At 43.7% G+C, this 26,375-nt stretch overlaps 1 protein-coding gene and 1 pseudogene across 1 annotated transcript in view; one reads left to right on the top strand and one right to left on the bottom strand.

The window, feature by feature from the left end:
- Nucleotides 1-26,375, bottom strand: part of SLC22A15 (solute carrier family 22 member 15) — a 129,776-nt gene that overhangs the window by 31,630 nt on the left and 71,771 nt on the right. The window contains 2 exon segments of the mRNA XM_015595400.2: nucleotides 16,218-16,509; nucleotides 24,341-24,434. Coding sequence (XP_015450886.1) covers nucleotides 16,218-16,509; nucleotides 24,341-24,434 — 386 coding nt within the window.
- LOC102888111 lies at nucleotides 13,629-14,657 on the top strand (annotated as a pseudogene).

Genomic DNA, 26,375 nt, shown 5'->3' with positions numbered 1-26,375 from the left:
TTCAGTAGAGCATCCATCTTGGACAACATCCAAGGAGATTCTGTCTTCGGAAATGCTAGAAATCATTATTATTATAAGGTGCTCCCATAGTACTCTATATACATCTTATCAGAGCACTGAACACAGTATATAGTAGCTAATCATTTATGCCTCTGTTGACTGTCTTTCACCCTGAGGCTCTGTGTTTCTAGACAGAAAGAGCCATGTCCCATTAATTTCTATTTCTCTGACACCTAACATACTGACACCTAATATACTGGCATATATGAGGTAATAAATAAATGGCCCTTTTCTCTGATAGAGTAATGAGTTTAAAATCCCTTGAGTACTTTTCTCAAATAATTAAACATACAATGACCACATGATCCAATAACTTCACTTTTTGGGTATATAGCCAAAAGGATTGAAAGCAGGGACTCAAGCAGATTGAATACTAATATTCATAGCAGCATTATTCACAATAGCCAAAAGGTGCGATCAACCCAAAAGTCTATCGACAGATGAATAAACAAACAAAGTGGAATATTATACAGCCTTAAAAAGGAATGAAATTCTGACCATGTATGAACCTTGAGGACATCAGGCTAAGTAAAATAAGCAGACGGTTGAACGAACTCAAAAAAGAGTGTGGAGGCTTTGCTCGAAATAAATGACAAAGATTTATTCACATAGGCAAAAATTCAGAAGTGTTCTAAAGAAGGAAAGTTAATATTTCTTATAGTAAAAAGTGCCTTCTTGAGAATTATCAGTCCTGCATTCTTAGCCCTAGGATTGGTCCCAGATGGTTATCAGTCAGATGTCAGGCAGTCAGGATGATGGGCGCCAGGTGGCGTATGCATCGGGCCTTTGACAGGGAATAAGTTGGTCTGGATATGTGGGACCTTGTGGGGGTAATTCAAGGGTTATCTGGAGGTTCAGATGTATATCCAGGCACATGAACAAGCCTGGAGAGCTCAAAAAAGTTCAAGTTCTCAGGCTAGTTAGAACAAGAACGGAGTCCTTCCTCATGCCTCAGCCTTCAACGTGATGACAATTTTAGCAGGGTGTTTAAAGTGACTCCATTTTATATATTCCCTATCGTCACTCCTTCCCCACATACAAAAGGAACAAATATTCTATGATTCCATTGATGAGTATGCAAAAAATATAAACAGAGCCACTGTAAAACCGAGTTGGAGCTGCCACCCCTGAGGAATGGCCTTGCCCGTCTCCCTCCTCAAACCTTTGGAATGTGAACACGGGGCAAAGTAACCCCTGGGCTGGGCTGCAGCAGCCTGTATCCCAAACAACTGTGTGTTGTGACTACAGCCTGCAAGTTAGACATTCTTTAGAATTACCCTCACTGTTACCTTATCTGCACCTACAGGAATTCCTTCCGTAGCTTATTACCACTCACAGAAACGCCTTCAGTATATTCAGGAAATTATTCTCCTTTCCTTTGTTATAAACACCCCTTGCCTTCGCCTCACGATGAGAATACCATTTGGGTTTCTGCCTGAATCAGTGCTTCGAGAATAGCTGTTATCCTGGATCTAAATGAACAGTTGCCTCTCACTTAGGCCTTTTCTTCATAGGTTAATAAGTGTGATGTGATTTACAGTAAGAAATACATATTTGGTCTGCAGTCACTGCTCCTGGCACTTAGCTCCTGAACCCCTGGTAATTTCCTATGCAAGAGCCATTGGAGCATCTTTTGTTACAATATTTAGTTTTGTGCCTCGTTCCTAAACCAGCTTCAGAGGAACAAAGGTGAAAAGGGGCATCTTGTTATAAGTTTCAATCACACCTGAATATATGTTCATGAGGTGACTTCTGGAAAGCCTCTTACGTGGCGGCTGGTTGCCAGGGGAACCAACCGCATGATTAGAGGGTTGGAACTTTCAGCCCTAAGCCCTCGGCCTCCTCCGGGAGGGAGAGGGACTGGAGACTGAACCAATCACTAATGGTCAATAATTTAATCAATCATGCCTATGTAATGAAGCCTCTATAAAATGCCAAAGGATGGGGGTCAGAGAGCTTCCAGCCTGGCGGACACGTGGGAGGGTGGCACGCCCAGGGAGGGCGTGGAGGCTCTGGGTCCCTTCTCACACACCTCGCCCTGCCTCTTCCATCTGGCCGTTTATGAGTTATATCCTTTTATAATAAACCAGTGATCTAGTAAGTAAAACGTCCTGAGTTCTGTGAGCTGCTCTAGCAAATTAATCTAACCCAAGAAGGAATGCCATTACCTAAAGCCCTGTCTAGTGATGTGGTAAGATGATCTTTGGTTATAAGTCAACCTGGGTTGCAGAGGTAACCTCAGAGCATCAAGAGAATGCCCACTTTTCCCCTTTCTGCCTTTCCTAGAGTTGGCAAAGACGGTCGTGGAAAGCCCCTTCCGGGAAGCTTGCAAAGGCGCCCCTCTCTCCGTCATCCTGTCTCTTCCTCACCTTTCAGACCCCTCCCTTCCCACACCTCCAGGACCAGTCATTATGGCCCAAAGCGATCTAACTTCTCTCTTCCTCTTGTGTTGACAAAACAGCTTCTACACATCTCTGTGCAACAACAACAACGAAATTCAGGCATTGGACAATAAACAAGATAATGGCCCCTTCTGAATGCTGTACTTTACTTCTAAACTCTCCTGTTCTTCACATGCAATGTTAACAAGGTTAATTAACTGGTTTTCTTAGCCCTTCATAGATCTGAAATAGTAAAGTAGGGTGTCATTGCCTGCAGAACCAGTAATCAGGAAGTTACTGCTCTTGGTGGCAGTCATAATGTAAATTAGGAGAGTAATGGAAACGATACGACAAAAAATGAACTATGCTTCAGACCTTTTTCATATTCGATATTTGAATATTCAATAAATTCAAATATTCAATAAATATTCCTTTTTCATAGTCAATATTTATAGAATAAACATTCAATAAATATTCAAATATTCAGTAAATGTTTGATTAGTTTCTCCTAGGGGTTAATAACAATTCTAAACACCGGGAATATAGATGTCAATGATCTAGACATGGTCCCTGCCCACAGTGGAGCAGGACAGACATTAAACCAGTAAACACATAGGGAGAGACTGGGAGGGAACCTCTCAAAGGTATTCAGAAAAGGCTTCTCTGGGGAGGTGACATTTGTGACCTGAACGATGAGGAAGTGACCATAAGAATAAGTGCAATGGTCCTCAGGTGAAGACACATCATGTGTCTCTACTGGAGATGGCACGAAACGAGGCTGGTGAGGGGGGCAGCATCAGGTCGTGCAGGACCCTGAGCCATGATAAGGAGCTGGCGTTTTATTCTAGTGCAGAGAAGACGCTGAGATCCTGGATAATGTTTCTAACGCTCACTCTTAGGACATGCATTAACAGGAAAAGTGGGAGCACGGGGGCTGCTGCAACAAGAGATAATGGCAGCTTGGACCAGAATGGGAGCAATGCTCACGGAGAGAATCACACAGACTTGGGGTGAATTCTGAAGGCAGAGCTGGCAGGACTTGCTGATGAATGAGATGTGGAGAGGGAGGAGAGAGAGGGAAGGTCAAAGATTACACCTGAGTTTTTAACTAGAGCCACTCTGTGGACAGTGGTGACAGGTATTGAGATGGAGAAGGTGGCCAGGAGGCATCAGGTACATGGCGGGAGAGTAAGAGTTCTGTTTGGACGTGCAGGGATGGAGATGCCACACGAGCATCTGGATGAGTCTTGAGCTCAAGGGAGAGGACATGAGGGCTTATGAACAAACAGATAAGGCAGGTGGCCCAGGACAGGGGCCCAGGACACGAGGCCAGGCCACTTCCACATTCAGGGGCTGAGCAGAAGAGAACCATTACAGATAACTCAGAAGCAGACAGGGCAAACACACGTGGGGGAGTGTGGTGTCACAAACACTACAACAGGAAATCTGACTCAGGGAGGAAGGGGTGGTCCAGTATGCCCAATTCTGCCGTCGAGGTCAAGTGAGGTGAGAACAGAGACATGCAGTTATATTTGGAAACAAAATGGACACTTAAAATGGCAATTTCAGTAGAACGAGAACGGAAGTCAGACTGGAGAAGGCTGAGGCATTGCAGGCGGCAGATGTGCACCACATGGTTTCCACAAGATTTTCTGTGAAGAGGCGCCAAGAAGTGGGACAGATTTGACAGGTATGTGGGGTCGAGGGTCACTGGTGTGTTTTTTAACACGTGTGGTGTTGATGAGAGTGATCCGGTCGGTAGAGAGGATACTCCTGCAGGAGAGAAGCAGGAAGGGGCGGGCTTGGCCGTGCGGAGTGGGGAGGCCGCCTTTCCCAGAGGGGAGGGCGGGAGGCAGCGCTGGGCTGCGGCAGCCCGTGAGGGAGCCCGTGATGGAGCCCGTGAGGGAGCTCCGACTGCCCGGCTGCTTCGTTCTTTTTCTTTGAAAACATCAAGTGGGTCGACAGTCGAAGGGAGTGGAAGTGGAGGGGTGCTGAAGTCTAAGGAAGAAGCTGTCACGCAGGACGCCCTCAGGAATGGGACATGGCCCATTCAAGGGACATGCTGCAGCGCTGCCAGGCCGGGCTGAAGGTGCCTTTGAGCTCTTACAGTTGTCATGTTCCAAGTGTTTCTCTCGGTGTTGTCGTTCCTTTCAGATCTGGCCGGCGACTTCAGCCTTGCTCATCCTGCACCTTCTCTGCTCGTTGGCTCGTATGGCCATGACGGTTAGGCTCACGCTGGTCTGTCTTGTGCTTAATCCACAAGGAGGGGTTAATGTGGCTGCTCCATAACCAACAATTCTGTTGACCACATTTGCAGGACTTCTCAAATCCATCAAAAAGGCTCCGATACCATCCTTCCGACAACCGCACAGCTCTCCGCTGGGATGGCAGTTTTGGGGAGAAGCGGGCCAAGGGAGGTTCGACGGCAAATTCCAAATTCTGATTCTCAGGCTGCCAGTTCCAGCGTCAAAGTAATTTCTAGGAATTTTTCTTCAGGTCAGCGCTGGCTGGGCTAATGCATTTCCATGTTTCTCCTGGCATATATTCAGGCACCGATAGACAAATTAAAAGGCATTGCCAGGTTTTAAGAAAGCACATTGGGAATGTGCAGCTGGAACCCAGGTGTTGTCCCTGACAGATCTACGTCAATTGGGTAGGGCACTCAGAAAGGCCAACTCGAGGACTCAGGACAATGTGTTCACCCTTCCATGTCCCCCCTTCCCTAACATGTGGGATGTTGATTTAAATGTGTGGTTTGGTTTTCGATTTTAAAAACTTTTCCAATATAATTTACATACTTATCACATACCTGCTATGTGAACCAAAGAGTTTCATTTTGTCAAAGCTCGAACAAGATGTATTAAGGGAATGATCCTACAGCGTTTGAGAAAATGTACTGGCATAACTTGTTTTCAAAGGTCTGGAAAGATGTCACCCATCAAACTAGACTTAATTGCTAGCTTATTTTCATGCCCTTTTGGTCAATATTTAGTACCAAGGTAAAATCCAAACCAGCGTATCACCAGGACATAAGAAATTAAACTGTAATAAATCTGATGAGGGTGACATTCTTGAAAAATGTGTTTTTTATGAGGCTTTAAATTTTAAAAATCATAAATTTATAAGTCACTCAAACCCTCAATTGGCTCAAGATTATTAAAGTGATAATTCTCCTATAATTTTTTTAAGTGACAAGCCAAATTGTAAAGCTACAGAATGAATATTCTTTTCTATACCAATTCATTTCAAATTGAAAAATCACTTGCAAATTGAAAAGGCAAGAAATCTTCTTTTCCCATACATTAACAGAAAAGGAAGAACATAAAGACAAAATATTTTTAGTCTCTCAGGTTGACCTAGCTAAATTTCTTTTTGGTTTAGTTTTTTCCTTACACCATACATAAGAATAAACTCAAAATGGATTAAAGACGTACAATGTTAAGACCCAAAACCATAAAACTCCTAGAAGAAAACATAGGCAGTAAACTTGCTGACATTGCTCTTAGTAACATTTTTTTTTTTTTTGGATATATCTCCTTGGGCAAAGGAAATGAAAGAAAAAATAAACAAATGAGACTACATCAAACTACAAAGTTTTTGCACAGCAAAGGAAACCATCGATGAAACAAAAAAACAACCTACTGAATGAATGGGAGAAGCTATTCACCAACGATACATTTGATAAGGGGTTAACGTGCAAAATTTATAAAGAACTCATACAACACAATGCCAAAAACCAACCAACCAAACAAACAAACAAATAATCCAATTAAAAGATGAGCAGAGGACCTGGGTAAGCATTTCTCCAAAGAAGACATACAGATGGCCAACAGACATATGAAAAGATGCTCAATGTCACTAATCATCAGAGATATGCAAATTCAAACCACAATGAGAGATCACCTCACACCTGTCAGAATGGCTATTGATCAATAAGACAATAAACAACGAGTGTTGGCTAGCATATGAAGAAAAGGGAACACTCGTGCCCTGTTGGTGGGATTGCATGCTGGTGCAGCCACTATGGAAAAACAGTATGGAGGTTACTCAAAAATTAAAACAGAACTACCTTATGACCCAGCAATTCCACTTCTGGGTATTTATCCAAAGAAATCCAAAACACTAATTTGAAAGATCTATGCACCCCTATGTTCACTGCAGCATTATTTACAATAACCAAGATATGGAAGCAACCTAAGTGTCCATCAATAGATGACTGGATAAAGAAAAAGTGGTAGATATATACAATTGAATAGTACTCAGCCATAAAAAGCAGTGAAATTTTACCATCTGAGACAACATGGATGGACTACAGGGTATTATGCTAAGTGACGTAAGTCAGACAGAGAAAGACAAACACCAAATGACTTGACTCATATGTAGAATCTAAAGAACAAAATAAATGAACAAACAAAAGAGAAATAGACTCACAGTTACTGAGAACAAACTGTTATTTGCCAGATGGGAGGGAAGTTGGGGGGCTGGGTGAGAAGGTGAAGGGATTAAGAAGTACGAACTGGTAGTTACAAAATAGTCATGGGGATGTGAAGTACGGCGTAGGAAACTATGTATGATGTCAGATGGGTACTCGACTAATCGGGGTTATTGCTTCATAAATTATACAAATGTCTAACCGCTATGTTATACACCTGAAACTAAAATAAAATAATACTGAACGTCAACTGTAATTGAACGATTAAAAAATTTAAAAATCACTAGATACAGTTCATAAGTTCACTTACGATACTGCATTTTCAAAAAGGATTTGAGGGGCCTAGCAATGAAAGCACTGGACTCAGGCACAACGGGGGCCCGACAACAACAGCAGGTGCCTAGAAAATAAAAGATGAAAGGAATATAAATGTGGCAAATACCAGTGTGAGTACAGAGCCAGGGCCACGCAGAGCCTTCCAGCTCTTAAGGAGGAAAGAGGGCAGGCAAGAGTCGTGAAGCAGGTAAGGCAGTTTCTACCACCTGGGCATTAAGGAAGCATCTGGGAGCTTTTTTTGTTTACTGTTTGAATTCTTACTGCTTAGAGGACGAGACCAAAGGGCACCTCCCACAAAGGGGTACATATTGGTGCATGGCAAGCAAGGGGGCTGGAACACAGGTAGCAGATACGGGTGTGGGCGTTGAAGGCCATCCCAGCGAGCAGGGCAGTGGACTCGACGGGGCCTCAGAGAACAGCGCGGGTTCGAGCTGGATATAGAGACCTGGGCTGAGGCTTCCAAAGAGGTATTATCTGAAGCCACCAGCATGTGTTAGAGCAACCACAGACTGAGTAAGACTTGAAGTGTTACAGGAAGTTAAGAAAAGGTGTCTTAAAATCATCAAAACTTAAGCTTTATGAAATGTCATAAACATAATCAATCATTTTTCTGATGTGGCAGAAATGATAATGTGGAAAATTAAATTACTGTTTTAAAATGGACTGCGTGCTTATATAATCCTAAAAGTAAATTAGTATCTGAGTAATAAAAATATATATCAAAGACATGTCCAATAAGAAAGCTGTAGTAAAGTGGTAAATAGAGACCCTTCATCCCAAACCTTTAACCAGATAATTAATAACCAACCAACTTTTGCATAATATTCTCCTCTAATTCCAACGATCACCTTTGAGAATAGGTAGATCGTTATTATCATTCCCGATTTATATATAATACAACTGTAGCCCAGACATGATCACACCAGACTAAGGGGTGGAGGCCGGATCTGGTGTCAAGACATGTGTCTCAAAATCTCCTTCTCCAAGTCCTACACGCTGGAATCAGTCCAGTCCTAGGACTCTGGAGTGAACGAGTGATAGAGTATTATATTTGAGTGTGTTAAACCTAAAACGCAGGAATTACAATATGCAGGGTAAAGACTTTCTATTTTAGTATGTGTTCCATTCAGGAAGCTATGAAAAAACCGAGTGATAGAGTATTATATTTGAGTGTGTTAAACCAAAAACGCAGAAATTACAATATGCAGGGTAAAGACTTTCTATTTTTTAACCCTTAGTATGCGTTCCATTCAGGAAGCTATGAAAAAAACAACCGAATGCTAGGAGGAATAACAGAACCGAGGAGGGCCTGTGGCTTAGGGTAACAGAACCGGGAGCTGGTAGAGAGAAGGAAGAAAAGGAAGGTTCCACGCCAGACCGGAAGTGAAGGTGAGCTGGGCTTGGGAAACACGGGGAGAAGGCTGGGGGTGAGACGCAGAGAATAATGTATTTTAAAACCAACTCCTAAAGTGGTCTTTTTTGTGTGATTTATTTTGTTCTGCAGTGTATGTTGTAGATACGAATACTTGATAAAATTTCTATGTTTGAATTGAGCTTTTACCATTTGCTTTTTGTCTATATGACATCCTGGTGACACAGATAAACCATCCCCAGGTGGCTTTCCTGTCTTTCCTCTGCTGAATAGGGAGGGTGCTGCCTCATCCTTCTCCACTGGGCTAGACCACAAATCATGAGATGTTTCTTAAGTTGGTCACGAACATCGGGAAGACTGAAAAGCAAGAACCCCGAGAATTTAAGGCCCATACCCGCCTCTGCCCTGAGCCACTTCTCACTCGCTCTGTCCTTGTCACAGATTTGTTCGTCTCTGCTCTGTTTTCTCCTCATACCTGAGCCACCCACTCTTTTTTTCTCCCCTCTAATGTAAGGTGACATTTCTTAGAACAAGAGTTGAGAAACATGTTGACAAACGCACCAGCACCACAGGCCATGCTAATGGAAGGGGCAGTGAGTGGTAAATAGAGAACTTTCATCCCAAGCCTTTCTGAGCATGGGTCCTCTCTCTCCCCAGGGGGGCTGTCCCCCGCCTGCCCTCGTTTTGGCACAGAAAGGGAATGACTGTGCATCACCCACATGCATCATGTCGAACCACAGCCCCGGAGCTGCCAGGGGAGGGCTCAGCTCCCCAAGGGAAAACAAACATTCCTCACTCCACAATTGCCAAGAAGCCTGGCGCTGCTGGGAACCGGCTACTCTGGTACAGGCCGTGACCTTTCCCTCCACACCCACCCCGGCCTCAGCTCCTCCCCTGGTGAGCCCCCATTCACCATGACACACCTTAAGCAGCTCCTCTCCCCTGAAGTCCTGCCTGATTCACTGGAGAAAAGCTGACCACTCTCTCCTTTTTGCCACGTTGTTCTCCATGCCCGCTTCTAATATGACGAATGGGGAAGTATTTGTGTCTCGTCTCCTGCGATGCTGTGAGCTTCTTAAGGGCATCGGTGCACATCAAGTGCTTACCTGACAGTGCCAGGACTAGTTGAATATCTGATGAATTATTTACGTACTAAGAGTGACTGCTGCAGTTTTACAGGCATCTTCATAGACGATATCTCAACGTCATGACTTCCAGCATCAAGCTGTAAGTTTAGGGACACGCAGGGAACTAGCTAACTGGTTATTTTCTCCTTGGAGCCACCGAACGGCATTCTCATCAGAGGGAGTGTGAGGTAGGTTTGGCGTTTGAGGGGTTTTTCTTCTTCCTATCGCCAATCGGACATACGGAATACTTTGGTTTTATTTTTAGCCTCTACATTCGTGAGAAAGAAAAGGAAGAAGGAAAAAAAAAAAAAAAAAAGGAGGAAAGACAACCGTGGCGGTTTTCTGGAAACCTGGATGGAAAAGCTGTGAAGGCAAAACCTGTGCCACCGACACACGCTTCCCACAGCCCGAGCGACGGAAGCCATGCGGTCCCTGCTCCATTTGGTCCCCCCCAGAGAGACGCTCGGAGGAGTGGGCGGGGCCAAGAACTCGGCCGTGAATGACACACGCAACAGCAATGAGCCCGTAAGTCAGGCAGGGGCCGTGGCAGGCCCGAGTGGCACCTCAGCCCCTCGCCTAACTGCCGTGTCTCTCCGGAAAGGCGGAGCTGTTCAGGGGCCCAGTGTACATCACCAGGCCCGGCTCGGAGTTCCCTGGAAGGCGAGCTGACCCCATGGCTGTCCTGCCTGATCCTAAGGAACAAAGAAGAAAGACTAAGCCAGCTCCCCCGGCCGTCGGGGCGGGCCACCAACGCAGGCAGACAAGGCGGGGCACGCGCTCACCAGCCGAGCACCTTGTGGCCTGAAGTCTCGCTGCGGTAAAAACCAAGTCCCATCACAAGCGCCACGGCCGGACGCAGACGCCCGGCATCAGAGCTGCAGGGCTGCAGAGTGGGAACACACAGCAGCGCCCACACCCCGCCGCATGTCCCCCCGGCCTCTGCACCCACGGCGACCTGGGAAACGCCCTGTGGAAAGTTCCGAACCGTTCTGATAACGATTCCAACCCAATGAACCCAACTTCAGCTACCCCTGCCCCCACTGTCCTGTATTTCCCATAACAATATTTATAGCTTTGGACAGGAAAACCTCCCTTTGGGAGGAAGTCAGGTGACCAGAGACCTTCTGTGACTAAGGGGTGCTTGGACAGGGTATTTCAGGAACAGTTTCATGGTGATTAACTAACTGGCTTCATTTCAGTGTAGTTGTCACTCTGAATTACCACTTAATGGGTGAAGTGTGCAGACTATAACAATCAGCAGTATAGGCATAAGGAAGCAAGACATTAAAAAAAAAATTAGCCCCTAAAGCAATTATTGCAGTGAATTTTTCAAATAGTTTTAATATTCTGTCTTTTGACCCCAGGGTATAGCTTGGGGAAAATATATTAATCTCAAGATAATAATAAGTCAATTTCAGTTGTTCAATGCCTACAATGATATTAAAGGTTCCAACCTTACTCTTTTTGGTTGCAAACATTAATTAAGCATGATAATTATACGTCTCTGTGATAGTTGGTGCTTTCTGAAAGAGTCAGAGCTCAGGGAATAATTTGAATACGGCAGACAGCAATTTGCTACATAAATTCAGTCCAATGCCTATCAGCTCATTTTAAAATAGTCAAGACTCTAGGTCAGAGGGTTTTTTTTTTTTTTTTTACATTAATACCAAGTTAATCATGTCTACATAACCTGTTATTCACCCTCCCCCAAACGCTCCATGAATACGTCTGCGAGGCCTGACCTGAATGTAATAAGGTGCAAGGTGAGAGCTACACAATGTGTATTTTTAACACACTCTCCTTCAACTGTAAAGTCCTGCGGACTCTATCTTGATGTTTATTTTCATGAGTTGTATACAAGAGGTCAGCAAGACTTTACACTCGTGCTTTTAACTCTCGTTTCACACCACACAATGCCAATAAGAACCACGTATTCCCTGTGTACCACGGATTGTATATCAAGGATATTTACCAACTTATTGACAAGTTCAGTTTCAATATCATCACTTCGGAGATTTGGAGGAGCAACTGAAAAACTAGAGAGGTCATCAAAACTGAAGGAAGGTTAAGAAACAGAGTAGAGGGTTTGGTTTGGGACTGCACTCCGCTGTTGCAAAGGTGGACTCAACCGGCAGCTCTGAAAGCCCGGCCCCAGGCTGCAAAGTGGCTAACGCTGCCATCCTGCCTGGCACTGCTGAGCCTGGCCGGGGCTCCTCCACCGTTCTCATCTTTCTTCCCTCTGCTGCTGCTTCTCCGCTGACTCTTGTCATTTTGGTAGCGGCAGCAGGAGACCTGGAAGCCACCCATACCACCCGCTCCAAATCACTCCAGGACTTGGTCCACACCCACCCCCCACACAAGGCTCCAATGTCCGAGGCACGAGCGTGCGTGAACTGGTGTCACACACACACTCTGAGAAGTAGAGGCGGGTCATGCACACGTTCTGAGCGGTGGAGGTGGGGCACACAGTGGACGCTTCATTTGTGCCTTGGAAGAAAACGACTTCAGGGAAAACATGAGATTCTGCTCCAAAAGCGTAAAGCGGACGAGCCTCTTCCTGGATCTCCCTGAACGCGTGTGGGTGATACTATGAACAGGGCAGCAGGCTGCTGAGTTCCTAACGGGACGAGCATGGGAGTGGTTCATTTTACTCAATTCTCCTTTGTTATTTTTTGTCATCTCAGGAAACCTGTAAGTTTATTTGGCCTTGACGATTCTTTTTTCCAAGTTGTACTTTTTTTTGCCTTCTTTTGTCTGTTTTAAAGTATAGTTGACATGCAATATTCTATTAGTTTCAGGCGTACGGCACAGTGATTCGACATTTATATACCCGACGATGTGATCACCACGATGTCTAGTAATCATCCGTCGCCGACAAAGTTATTACGATATTGACTACGCTGTACATTACATCCCTGTGACATTTAATAACTGAAAGTTTCTGCTTCTTATTCTCTCTTCACCTTTTTCACTCACTGGCCTAACTCTGTCCCTTCTGGCCCATCGGTTTGTCCTCTGCATCTATGATGCTATTTTCGTTTTGTTTGTTCATTTGTTTTATTTTTATTTTTTAGATTCTACATATAAGTGAAATCACATGGTATTTGTCTTTCTACCTCTGGATAATGGGCATAACCTTTTATTTTTTTAATGTATTCTAATTGTATTTTAATGTATTCCATGTAATGTGGTTCTAAAAGTATGTAGGAAAATGTTTAAGATAATTATACTATAAACAGGGAAGGCAAAGTAATTAAAGTGAGGTAGTTTCTGTATGTCACTCAAACTAGTGATTTGACGATATCAGTAGACCGTGATAAGTTATGTATATATAATGTAATGCTAAGAACAATTACTAAAAAAGCTATACAAAGAGATACATTCAAAAACACTACAGATAAGTCAAAATGGAATTCTAAAAAATGTCCTAGTAACCTACAGGAAGAGGGGAAAAATGAGAGAAATAAGAGAGAACAAATAGAAAATAAAATAAATAAAATGGAAGAGGTATGCCCTAACACACAAATAATTATATTAAGTGTAGATCAGCTCAATACACGAAGACTGAGCCTGGCAGAGGAAATTTCAAACCTGACCCAATTACACACTGTCTACAAGAGACAGACTTCGCATATAATGACATAGGCAAGTTGAAAGTAAAAGGAGATAAAAATCTATATCACGCTAACATTAATGCCAGAAAACAAGGGTGGCAATCAGATTAAGTACATTTTTGAACAAAGGAAATTACCGGGGACAGACAGGGACATTATAAAATGATGAAAAGGTCGATCCACCAAAAAGACATAGCAACCACAATATGTATACACCAAACAACAGAAGCAAAATCTGCGAAGAGCGAAAGGAGACGTCGACAAATCTGCAATTATAATTAAAGACACAAACACTGGCTTCTGCTGCTGCCGAAACGGGCAAGTTTATGACACCCGGGAAGGGGGTGCTGGTCCGAGCCAGAGGCTGCGCCGGACGCAAAGCGGTCACTGTGAAGAACACAGATGACAGCACCTCCGACTGCCCCGAGGGCCATGATCTGGTGGCTGGAACTGACGGTTGTTCCAGCAAAGTGACAGCCACCTTGGGCAAGAGGAAAATTGCCAAGAGGTCAAAGATCAAGTCTTTTGTGAAAGTTTGTAACTAGAATCACCTCGTGTCCACAAGGTACTCTGTGGATATCCCCCTGGACAAAACTGTCAGCCACAAAGACGTCTTTAGAGACCTTGCTCTGAAATGCAAGGCCTGACAGGAGGCCAAGGTCAAGTTCGAAGAGAGGTACAAGACTGGCAAGAACAAATGGTTCTCCCAGAAGTTGCGGTTTTAGATCTTTTTTTTGTTTTGGTCATTAAAAGTCCTCAAAAAAAGAAAGACATGGACACTCCTCTCTCAAAAATCTGCAGGACAACTAGAGGAAATCAGCAAAGATATAGAAGAACTCAAAAACACCTTCACCAATAGGATATAAATCATATGTATATAACACTCCACTCTACAGCAGCAAAACGCACATTGGTTCAAGGGCCAATGGGTCATATACCAAGAGAGACCATATCCTGTCCATAGAAGAAAACGCGGCACATTTAAAAGGAGGGAAATCATACAGAGTGCATCCACTGACCACAATAAAATCAAACTAGAAATCCAAAAGACAAAGTTAACAGGAAAATCTACAAATACCAAGAAACTAAACAACGTACTTCTAAATAATCCATGGGTCAAAGAGGAAGTTTTTAAGAGGAAAAAAATACACTGAGCTAAATAAAAATGAAAATACAACGTATCAATATTTGTGGGACACAGCTAACACCATCCTGAGAGGGGAATGTATTGTACTAAATGCTTATATTTGCATAGAGAAAGACTCTTAATAATTTAAGCTACCACCTCAAGAACCTAAGGAAGGAAAAAGAAAAATAAACGCAAAGTAAGCAGAAGGAAGGAAATAATAAAGAGCATTAATCAATAAAATCGAAAATGGAAAAACAACAGAGAACAAGCAATTCAACCAAATGCTGGTCCTTTCAAAAGATCAATAAAATTGGCAAACCTCTATAATGACAGACAAATAATTAAATAAGAGAGAAGACGTGAATTACCAATATCAGGTAATAAAAGAGGAGATATAATCTTGGGACTCCAAAGACATCACAAGGATAGTAAGTAGCACTATGAACAATTCTACACATATAAATTCACAGCTTAGATGAAATAGGCCAATTCTTTGAAAAAGTACAGCTGCCACAACTCACAATACAAACAGATCATTTAAATCGCCTTATAACTATTAAGGAAAGTGAATTAATCATTTTTAAACTCCCCTAAAAGAACTCTACAGACTGAGATGATTTCAATGGAAATTCTATAAAACCTTTAAAGTAACACCAATTCTACACAATCTCTTCCAGACAATAGAAACACTTATTTTTTGAAGCTAGTGTTACCCTGATGCCAGATCCAGAAAAAGGAAGTATTAAAAAAAAAAGAAAACTACAGACTAAAATCCATCACGAATATAGAATCCGAAACCCTTAATGAAATATTAGCAAGTAGAATTCAGCGATATCTGAAAAGAATCATGTGCCACCCAGAGACGCAAGCCCGGTTCAACACTTGAAAATCGACCTGTACAATCCACCCTATTAGAAGGTAAAAAAGAAAAAAAAAAAATCAAACGATCATTGCAATTGATGCAGAAAACATGCATATTGATGTACATGACAAAATCCAATACACTTTCATGATAAAAACTCAAAAAATTTTTGGGAAAAAAAAAATATATATCTATGTATATATTTGAATGGGGGGACTTCCAGAGGGGCAGTGGGCCAACGGATAGCGATCAGGGAGCAGGCAAAGGACATGGCATCTTAAGAACCAGTACGTGTGCTCTCCAGCTGAGCGTGAGCTTGGCCCTCGCCTCCCAGGCTTTTTCTTCACCATGCTGAGTGCCTTCCACTTATCTACCTCTGGCTGACTCAGAAGGTACTGTCCTCACCAGAACCTTCTTGGCTAGCAAAGCCCCCTTGAAAGTAACACGAGATGGTACCGTTTATACTTGATATTGTCCAGCCGAGGCCCCCCACGTGGCCTACACATGGACTTAGACAGGAACCGTGGATGTTACAGGTGGCTCATTACATTTCTCTCTCTTCTAACTCTGTTAATTTTTGCATCTGTAATAAAGAAACATGGAAGTTTTAACTCACTTTTAAAAAGGACGCTGTAACCAAAGTGCGGCTCTTTTGGAGTTTGTATCTTACTTCATCTAACTGATCTGGTAAGACTCATGCTTCTCCCATTTATAGTAGGAAGAAAAAATAATGTGTTTTCATAGGAGAGTCTCCTTTAATTCTCAAAATGAAAGTTATTTGAAGGTGTGGCTGAAATTTAAATCAACAAGACAAAAAGGTGGTTCCACCTGGACAAGGAGAAGTGCCCACTTAGTCATCAGAATGGCCTATTTCTGCTTCACTGGTCCCCATTCCCGGGGTTACCTCGGAGGCGATGGAGGTGAAGCCGCCGCTGAAATGCACGTGCTTGTGGATCTCGCTGCCGTTGGCTGTCAGGAGCCAGGCCCCGAGGGCCTGGTCTCCACCGGCCGACTGGTTGCCGTGACTCTGATTGGGGTGGAGCTCTGCCAGGTCCCAGTGGTACGACGGCGTGGCCCCGACCAGTGTGATGAGGATGGCTTCTGTGGCCACGTAGAGCTGCAGGAGCAAACACACAAAACCATCTAAAGTTCGCTTTCTGGCTTTGGTGTTTTTACAAACCACAGGTATAAGACACCTCAGAAACAAGGGAGAAAAATGTTAGAAGGAAGCTTCCCGACCTAACCGCTAACACAGTCAGCAGCAGCCCCACTTGTAAAGTGCCTGAGACATTTTTCCGAGCATTTTCCTCTACATGTGAGACCTGTCTGATGCTGAGGACACTGCGCGTGGCTGGTTCGACACTGGACGGGTGGGGGAGGATGTTACTGGCTCTGATTTAGAAGACTAACGTTCCAATTATTTTCTCCTCAACCCTCAGTTCAGGTAAGCAGTCACCAGGGTCTAGGAGTATTTCAGCCTTGGATTTACGACCTAAACAAGAAAACTTTTTGTGACATAGTTAAATGTCTCAGAAATCTGTATGCGCACACATATATACATGAGAACAAGAATGCTTTATTAAAGCAGGTAAGCATAATAAGTACTTGAGTAGGTACTATTTTAAAATATCCTGTACCGCTTGTAATACGATTTAAAGAAATTCAAAATCCCAGGAATAGATATTCACTTTATAAGCTTGAGCTGTACTTAATCATTGTTTAATCTAAATATAGTTGTCTCCCCAAAGAAAAAATATTTCACTCATTCATTTAAGAAATATGTATTAAGCACCTATGTCATTTGTCTCTGACGATTGTGGGGCTTCTAGCTACTCACAACTGGGCTTATAAGCTGTTGAGCCCGATGCAGACTTTTTATGCTGTGGATTTCCATTTATATTAGCTCTCATTGTTAGATGATGATTTCAAGATGAAAATGTATTAAGAAAATGGAGATTAGTCTTCTCCACAGTGAGACAATCTTATTTTAAGAAATTATCCCTATTAGCTTAGAACTTGATGTCTTAAAAGACCTTTCAACAGAATAAGCGTCTAGAAAATACAAAGTGTGTGATTTCTCTGCAGCATAGAATAACACCCCACTGCATGGATGTGTTGACTGAGGCACAAAAAAGGTGGACAGACTTGCCAACAGCTTTATCTCTACTCTTCAGCGGCCTCCCAGCGCCATCCTTTTGGGGCATATTCAGCTGTTAAGCGGATAAGCTAAAGTGCCAAAGGCAGAGTAATTTATCACAAGCAGATGATGGAATTACTGTCAGGGAAAGAAAAAAGAAGTCATGACATTGTGTGTGTCATAACAGAAAGCTAATGTAAAACCCAAGATGTGATTTTTCCAGTCTCGGTAAGGCTGCAGGACATAAAGCAGCCCCGATTTATTTTGAGCAGAAGGGCTGTGGGCCTCTCGAGATGTACAAAGCTGCCACAGGTCAGTCTGTGTGGGTGATTTATTGTAAAGTGCAAAGGAAAACATGTTTCTAGATTTATATTGCTCCCTGGCCCCTATTTGCATACTATTAAGGAAGTTTTAGAACAAGAGGCAATCAGCTTATAAAAATAGAAACCTTAATAATTATAAGAGCAGACAGATAACACATCTAGCGGCAGCTATAATTACTAAGCCACTTGCGTCTGTTTTAATAACTGCCCCTCCTGATTATGATCTGCTGAAATTCAATGGATGGGTAAAGAAATGGAAAAAAAAAAAAAAAAAACAGGGCAAGGGAACTCAGGAGATGATGCGAAACTATGTCCTGGTAAATGCACAAATGGACAGCCTTCGAGCTGGCCAGGCAAACTAATAGTATTTTCTCTCTAAATATGCTCTTTTCTGCTTTTGTTCCTCCTGATCGCTCCACCTGGAAAGCTCTCTTCTCCCTCCTGCTGTGAGTGTCTGAACCTTTCCCATCCTCCACGATGCAGGTCAGAGGCCACCTCCCACTGCCCTGCCGTCCTCTCTGACCTCTCCAGATGCCCCGTCCTGCTTCTGCTCGCCCGTGAAAGCTCCGTCTAGACCCTGCTTCGAGGCGGTGTCATTATCTTCACTGTATTTTATGTATGTTTGTGCTTGTCTTATTTTTCCTACTGAAATACACTCTCACTGAGGGCAGGATCTCCCTCTGATTCACCTTTGGGGTTTCAAAGCAAATAACACAGGGCCTCGATACGTGACATCACACACTCAACCAGGGAATGAATGAATGAAAATTGACGAGACTGTAACACTCATAAGAGCAAACACTTCTCTCACGCTAACTATGGGCCAGGCACTGTCCTGAGTGCTCGCTGAAAATGTGTTAACACACTGTATTTTTATCTGGATTGTTCTGGGAAAAGCCATGTTCTAGGGAAAAGAGGAAATGTTTCCAAGGGCCCTCTGATCTGAGGGGTGCTTCATCGTGGAGGCTGCTGTTCTCGGCAGAAGCGACAACGTGTAGAAAGCAGCTGGAAAACAAAGACGGGGAACCTGATCCGTAAGGCTCCGTAACGCGGGGCGCAACGCCATGGAACTGGTCCGTATTGTGTGCACTCATCAGCAATATTCCCAGCAATCTGTAGGCTGAATAGGCGCCTTCCACCTCTCCTCTTCTCTGCCCTCCTCCCACCGCACAAGGTTCCCATGCCCATCCTGAGTGCGTGTGCGCACAGCTGAGCACACAGGGGCGCGGCTTGATGTCACCAGAGGGTCAGAGACATGCAGCTCTTCTGGGCTCTGCAGCCTCCAGAAAACGGAGTCAGTGTTTCCGCCGTCTCCAACACACGCGGTCAGGCTCAGTTTCGCTAAAGGCAAAGGAGACAGAGGACGCAGGCGGCTCCGATTCTGTATGATCGACGCTTTGGAAAGGGCACAACGAGGGCTGGCTAAAAGGTGACGCTGAAACTTTGCACGGAGCCTGACGTTGGGTCCTCCACCCCGGAGCCACACGCACGGGTCGTACGGTCAGACGAAGTCAAAGATGGTTTAGCTCTTACCTCCTCACGGCGATGCATCGCCTACAGGAGTGGCTGTTCTCGTTTGCCGTCTCTGACTGTGACAGTGTCATCGAGCTCACATCCTGCTTCTTTCCCCCAGAGTACGAGTCTTCTCTGCTATCACTCCACGACTACCAGGCGCACACTCACCCACATATTCCTGTCTAATGAATCGCACCCATCAGCAGATGGGCCTTCAAGGCACGATGAAAACCACCATCCATTCTCCTTCCGAGTGGGACGAACAACACCTCAAATAAATCATTATCTTCTCTAGTGCTACCTCCAGGGAAAGAAAACAAGTACCACAGATGGCTGGGGTTTTTTTTTTTTTACCCCCTTTCAATGTAATTATAATTAGAAAAGTGACTAAAATGCACTGGGGGATTGAAATTTTAAAAGTTTCAAAACCTTTAAGGTTTTCAAAGTAATTTTACACTAACAGCATTATAAGCTTTTATAATACTCAGGAAACAAACAAAAAACCCTTCCATAATTATCTCATCACAATATCATGTGCTATGAAGTCACGATGTTTATGTTGTAAGCAGGAAAAGTAAGCTACTGAGTGATTGAGTTCAAGGTTACAAATAACACTGATAGCAAAAGCAGGATGAGATTTGGGAGCCACCTGACTTTGGGGCCAGAGGGGGGAAAAGTGTGTGTGTGGGGGGAATCAAAGCTATTTTATTGTCGTCATTATCGTTATCTAAATGACTCGGCCAAAAGCATTACCTGAGCAAGACTGTATCATGAAGTCAAGACCGAATGCCCAGTGCCCAGCATAAAGTATATTCCATAAATATTTTGGGGGTGAGACGCTGATATTATTTTTTGAATTTAAAAACTTTAGTTGCTGTGCCATGAATAACTGGTGTCTCTAAGTCCAGGAGGATTAAAGAACTGAAAAGGGAGTAACTATGTAATAGTATTACATAGCATAACCAGAATGCTATGTAATACTATTTCAATAGTATTAATACTATTAGTATTAATATTAATATTTTAATAGTATTAATACTATTTAAATAGTATTACATAGCATAACCATAATGCTATGTAATACTATTTCCATATAAACGCATTTCTACCTAAACCCACCATGCAGGCCACTCTTTGGGACGTCAGAGGATGCATAATCACAGAAGATTAGAAACAACTGATTCAGTATCACTGAATCAAGATGAAGGTGAGACGATATTCCTGGAAAGAGGGTAGAGATATGTCTTCCTCTGGAACACCACGGAGGAATAAGATGGGTGAGGATAAAAACTAATGCTGAAGTAAAAGGAAAGGAAGTTTAGAAAGTTTTACACCTAGTAACCTCTAACCTCTATTTCATCCGTTAAGTTGGAGCCAAGAACGTCTGGGGAGAATGAGAAATGGAATCAGGAGAAATTCGGGCTTGAGAAGCGTAGTAAACGTGCGACTGGGAGATGTGGAGTCCAGAGCTAAGACCCAAGAGTGTGGGCTGTGTCGGTTTCAGAACCGTGAAAAAGAGGAAACCACCAACCTTCATTGGTAACAAAAGAAAGGTGAATAAGCGAATTCATCACGGTATAGCCAGACACTGGAACACTGTGCTGCAGCCGTGAAAAAAGACGGGGTTGGTTATTTACGAGCACAGCAAGGCACTCACAATATTGCTGAGACAAAATCAGGTTAAAATACCAATTTTGGAAAAAAAAAAAAAAAAAAAGATAAATGTACATACTTGTGTATATAATAAAAAAGTCTGGAAGACCAAACATCAAAATGTGAACATGTTTTACTTCTGGGTGGCAGAAATTCTGGTGAGTTTTGTTCTTTTGTTCTTTTCTATATTTTCTCCATTTCCTACAATCACGAATATTGTTCGTTGCATACGACACAATGCCCGTGACCGCAGATGCTAGCTTCCGTTTGAGCGCTGGGTCAAGGAAGTGAGGCCGGAGGTTTCTGAGCTGCGTGTCTTTGGACGTGATGGCTCTTCCTTCGTAGGCGGCTTCTAACTGTGGGGATGAACCGAGCTAGTGTTCCGAAAACCTCGAGGTCAGCACTGACACAATGCCAACGAAACTTTCGTGACCCAGCCATTTCCGAGAGCACAGGGAAGACGAGGGATCATCTGCCTTAAGTGCACTCGGCCGTCTGGCAGCAGACTGTCACAGCATCCAAGTCGAGTGTTCTTTCTGCCATATTCACGTTGCCCGTCTTCATACTTTTAATGACTTTCTTGTGTTGCCTTGGAAGGTAATCCCATCCCTGTGAGGGCACATGTCAAGCAGCTGTGGGTGGCCCTGGCAGGCATGCTGCTGGGGGCTGGGAGCTGTGGAGGGGTCGGGCTAGTTGCTTTGTAAGGCTCGAGATGCTCCAGGCTCGAAGATGCTCCCTACACCTTCCAGAGGCCTCCGGTACCTCCATAACCACATGGAGGAAAGCTGAGAGTCTGAGATGTGCAGCTTCTTCTGATTTACGCCAGGGGGCGGTGTCTGTCTACAGACAACAGCTTCGTGAGGTCACACTGGGGGCGAGTGTAGCTATGGTCTCCCACTCACTCAAACTGATGGGAGAAACGCCAGGCAAAGGGTCCCCAGACTCTCATCCAAGCTCCCAGCCATTGTTGGAGGGCAGAGAGAACTAAATTTGAGAGTAGCGGCGGCATCAAACTTGCTCAAAGTAGCAGAGAACCCTGGCAGCCGGTCACCTGTTTTTGGAGTCATGACACAGAAGCTCTTATTAATGCTCTAGGTTTTTCATCGTGGCTGAGACTCTGGTGGTGGTGACCCACCTGGGGGCACGTGGGTGGGTCTCAGTGACCGTAATACAATAAGGTCTTCACTAGTGCTTGCAGGGTGAACTTCCTCACTTGCTCGTGGCTGAGAGGTTAGAACCACCAGCCCATCCACCCCAGTGACACCTCGTGCAAAGGTAGTCCTCGTATGACTCTGCGGAGAGTGGGGCCCAGTGACAAGTGCAAGCAGGCAGGAGATGCTAGTTCTGACAGCTACGACAGTGTTTTACACAACGTTGAATAAAGCCCCCTGAACGACACTCTCTGCCTCGCCCTCTGAGGGTGACATGACCACAACTGCCAGCCATAACTGGTTAAAAGGCCACCAGTAACAGCGGGCAGCCATCCTCACATGGTGAGCTGGAGTATTCTCTCGTAGGTATACAGATCTTCTTCACCACATTGTTTAAACACAAAAACTCTAATAAAATAGAATTTACACACTCACCAGCACGATTAACACGTATCATCACACCGCTTCAGATTTTAGAAATATATTACAGATCCAGAGGAAATCTCCTTTGCACCCCTGCCCAGGCCCACCCCCTCCCCTGCCTTCCCAAGAGGCAACCAATCTCACGAATTGGGTGTGGATCCTTCTACTCCGTGTGTTTACACTTCTACATTGATTCACACACCCATTCTAGTACTGTTTCATAGGTTTTTAAAATCTGTAATAAGAGTATGTGTCACATTGTCTTTATCACGCTGGTGGCTTTTTTTTTTTTTTCATTTAACCTCGTCTTTTAGAGATTCATTCCTTGTAGCTGTGTGTAGCTCTGGTTCATTCATTTTAGCTGTTATGTTCTATCAAGCTTACATAACATTTTAATTATCCGGTCCCTAATTTCTGTTATTACAAACAGTACTGTAATAAACATCCTATACATACTTCCTTATGCACATATCTGAGATACTGTAGGACATATACCTAAGAGTCCAATGCTGAGTTTTAATTGTGCCAGACAGTGCTACATTGTTCTCTAAATGGGGCAGTTTCTACATCTCATTTTCATCACACTTATACTGTTAGACTATTCAATGTATGCTAATCTAATAAGTGTGAAATTATATTTCATAGTCATTTTAATATGCCTGTCCCAGATGACCACTGAAGGTAAACATCTTTTCATGTGTTGACTATCACAGTTTCTGCTTCTGCAAAATACCTCTTAGGCCATTCCACTTTCCAAAACACCATGAAAAGATATTTATCGTGTGGATGATGTGAATGCATTCATAGTTTTAGGATCTGAAAAATCAGGTCGAAGTTATTAAGAGCTGACATAAAAATAATGCATTCCGGGACATCGGAGTCCGCACCTCAAGCTGGAGGTCACAGCAGCATCACAGTTTTGCTGGTAAAACAAATGCTTCTTACAGGTTTCATGTTCCTATTGGTTAGTGGATATTTTAAATCCTGTGCAAATTATACTACAATACATGATTCATGATCCTGAGGAAAATGAAGGAGCTAGCGTCTCTGGCTTAGAACCAAGAAGTAGGGTCCATTTTCACTTATGTCTAAAGGGATTAAGAAATAAAGACTTACATTCCAACCTTCCTCCTCCAGACAGCCTGGCAAACAAGCACACTCATATACAAAAACAAGTAGCAATGATGGAGTCAACTCTGAATTACCATAGGAAAACAGAAACAGTAATAAGGTAAACAGAATTATTCATATTTAAATACCACAAATAGCTCTTACCCAATGGAGGGCATGTACATTTGGGGAGTAAAAATTTTTCTAACTGTAAAATTGTAAATCTTATTGCTTATTCCTAAGACAATCATTTTTACATAAGGCAGTTTTTCCCCTTTAGCTTTTTGCGTATGCACACTTCGAAGCCACGTAGCACTATCTATCATTAGGGAATCTGTATCTTATCAGGCCCAGATCTGCATCTATTCTTTATGTATCTGACAGCTGTGACCACTACAGAGACACCAAAAACTGTTTGCAGGAGTGTGAAGGACAGCCTCCTAACCAAAGGTAACTGGATAGTGAGGTAACTTTTGAGGAGCAACAGGATGGTATCAATAATCCAAGAAACCAGGTAACCTAAGGACCTTCTGAGCTGGCTTCGTGATGTGGTTTTTGTCCTCTTTGCCGGAACTTGGATGTGTCTGAAGTAAAGGGAGTTAAAACCATTTAAAAAACAGTAACAGTCTCAGAAGGAAAAAAACTCCAAAGGGTCTGTAAAGTTTTCATCTCTGTCGCTCTGGTTTTGTGTTCCTCAGCTGGAGTCGGCCACTACCAGACCGCAGATGCAGAAAAGGCCCCTGCGGAGGCAGAGGCGCCTGTCTGCGTCAGGCCCACCGACAGCACGCAGCAGGCGATCTGCACCTTCCCTGGGCAATGGCAGACAAGCACTTCGGTCTTAAAAGCAAATACCAAGCTGCCTTCCATTTAAGCCAACTCTGAAAAGGGCTTCTGACTTTTTCCTCTATCGGAGGAAGCAAGCCCCACAAGAATGACCAGCATGTGTTACAACCATGTAATGGGACTCCCCAGGACTCCCACTCTGCAGGCCAGCCCCCTAGCCCAAACCTCTCCAATAATGGACTTGGTCGAGAGGTCTTTGGGGAACGCACTCTCATATCCAGGATAGCTCTGGGCGACCTTAGAACCACTTGTGTCACGTATCTCAATGGGGCAGTTGAGTTCTCACACACATGTAACAGCTGTGAAGAATTCGCTTTTCCTGGACGCGGGCGCTGCTCTGTTGACACAGGCACAGCTACCTGCGCCTCCCCAGCCCACACCTACAAGACAAACAGTCAGTCGCTTCATTCCCAACACAGTAAGACCTGGTTTTTCTACGGCAAATATTGACCATGTGTCAGGCACAGTTCAATAACAATCATGGTCATGGGCTTAGACCTCTTTGGTACCAAACCCTAACCAGCTGGGTGAGCCATGAAGAAAAGCAAGGGAAACTTGACAGGTTCTGAACGAAGGACAGTGCCCCTTGTAGTGCACACTCCACTCAAGACAAACTCATTCCAGGTTGGCGGACGCCTGGCTAGGCAGGTAAGACGACGCTGATACAGGAAGTATTGTACAGAGGGGTGGTGAGGAGATGGGACTGCTCAGAGGTGGTTATGTTCCCAGAATTCTTGGCTAGAACAGGAAAAGAATTTCTCAAAGAAAAATATTATAAAGGAACAACAGGCATCATGGTTACAATTCTATTCTTTCTGTATTAAATACCTGTTTGCGATTTAGCACAAATGCTTTTTCCCCTTTTAAAACGAAAACAACAAACTGAAAGGAACTTGGGAATACTGCATATTTGTGAACTGAGAACTTGTTTTGCTAGGAAAAGAAATGACTTCATCCATTAGTCCATCATTTGAACGGTTCTTCTAGCTGGTGATTAAAACCACCAAACTTTGAAACATTTTAATGAAAAAGAATCAGTAGGTCCTGATTCCTGTTGAGCAGTTCTGCCTTATGCAAGATTTAAGCAACTGGTGGACTGGTAGTTAACTCATGACCACTCTGTATTTTCCTCAGAATAACTATCATCACATGTTAATTGTAATTATTTAACTGTCTGCCTGCCTCACCCCACCCCACTGGCACGCAGGCTTCACAGGAAAGGGGCTTTGATTTGTCCATCACAGTAGCCCTGCTAAGCACATAGTAGGCACTCATTAAATATCTGTTGAATGAAGAAATAAGTAAGATGACTGACTCATGGTAAATATTAATAAAGGATTTGTGAATAAAATGTCTTTAGAATATTGGCAGAATTAATGTCAAGTGAGCCATTTAAGCTGGTAAAGGAGGAGTAACTATTGCCTAGCAGAGTGCATTTGCAGTGACCTTGAGAACACAGAACCCACGTTTTTAGGCTGGGCTGTGCAAGGAGTCTGAGAATTTTGTACAATGAAGAAGTGATCCCATTTTATACACATTGTAGATGGCACTATTTGGTTTACAAAAGCCCCAACCTGAGGCTGCCTCTGGGCAGAACTGACCCAGTGGGACTTAAACCAGAGAGAAATAAACCCCATGTGTCCACAGCCCCAGGACCACAAAGGCCCCTCGAGTCCAGGGAAAGGTGTTAAGTGGATACCGAGCGCTGAAGAAGGCTGCTACAGATCGGACCTTTCGTCAGAGGGTGACCAGGGTTCTCTCGGTGTTCTAGACACCAAGGTGACTGTGCCACAGGTTAGAGCAACAATTCCCTTTCATATCCCTAGGGTATTACAGGTAACAACAGAATTTTGCATGCCTTACTAACCGGCCCGCCTGCAGAAGCAACACTCCCTCCCACCCCCGCC

The sequence above is a fragment of the Pteropus alecto genome, unplaced genomic scaffold (genome assembly GCF_000325575.1).
Source record: "Pteropus alecto unplaced genomic scaffold, ASM32557v1 scaffold106, whole genome shotgun sequence".
Classification (NCBI taxonomy): domain Eukaryota; kingdom Metazoa; phylum Chordata; class Mammalia; order Chiroptera; family Pteropodidae; genus Pteropus; species Pteropus alecto.
The sequence above is the reverse complement of the archived record's forward strand: the minus strand, read 5'-3'. Positions and strand labels throughout refer to the sequence as shown.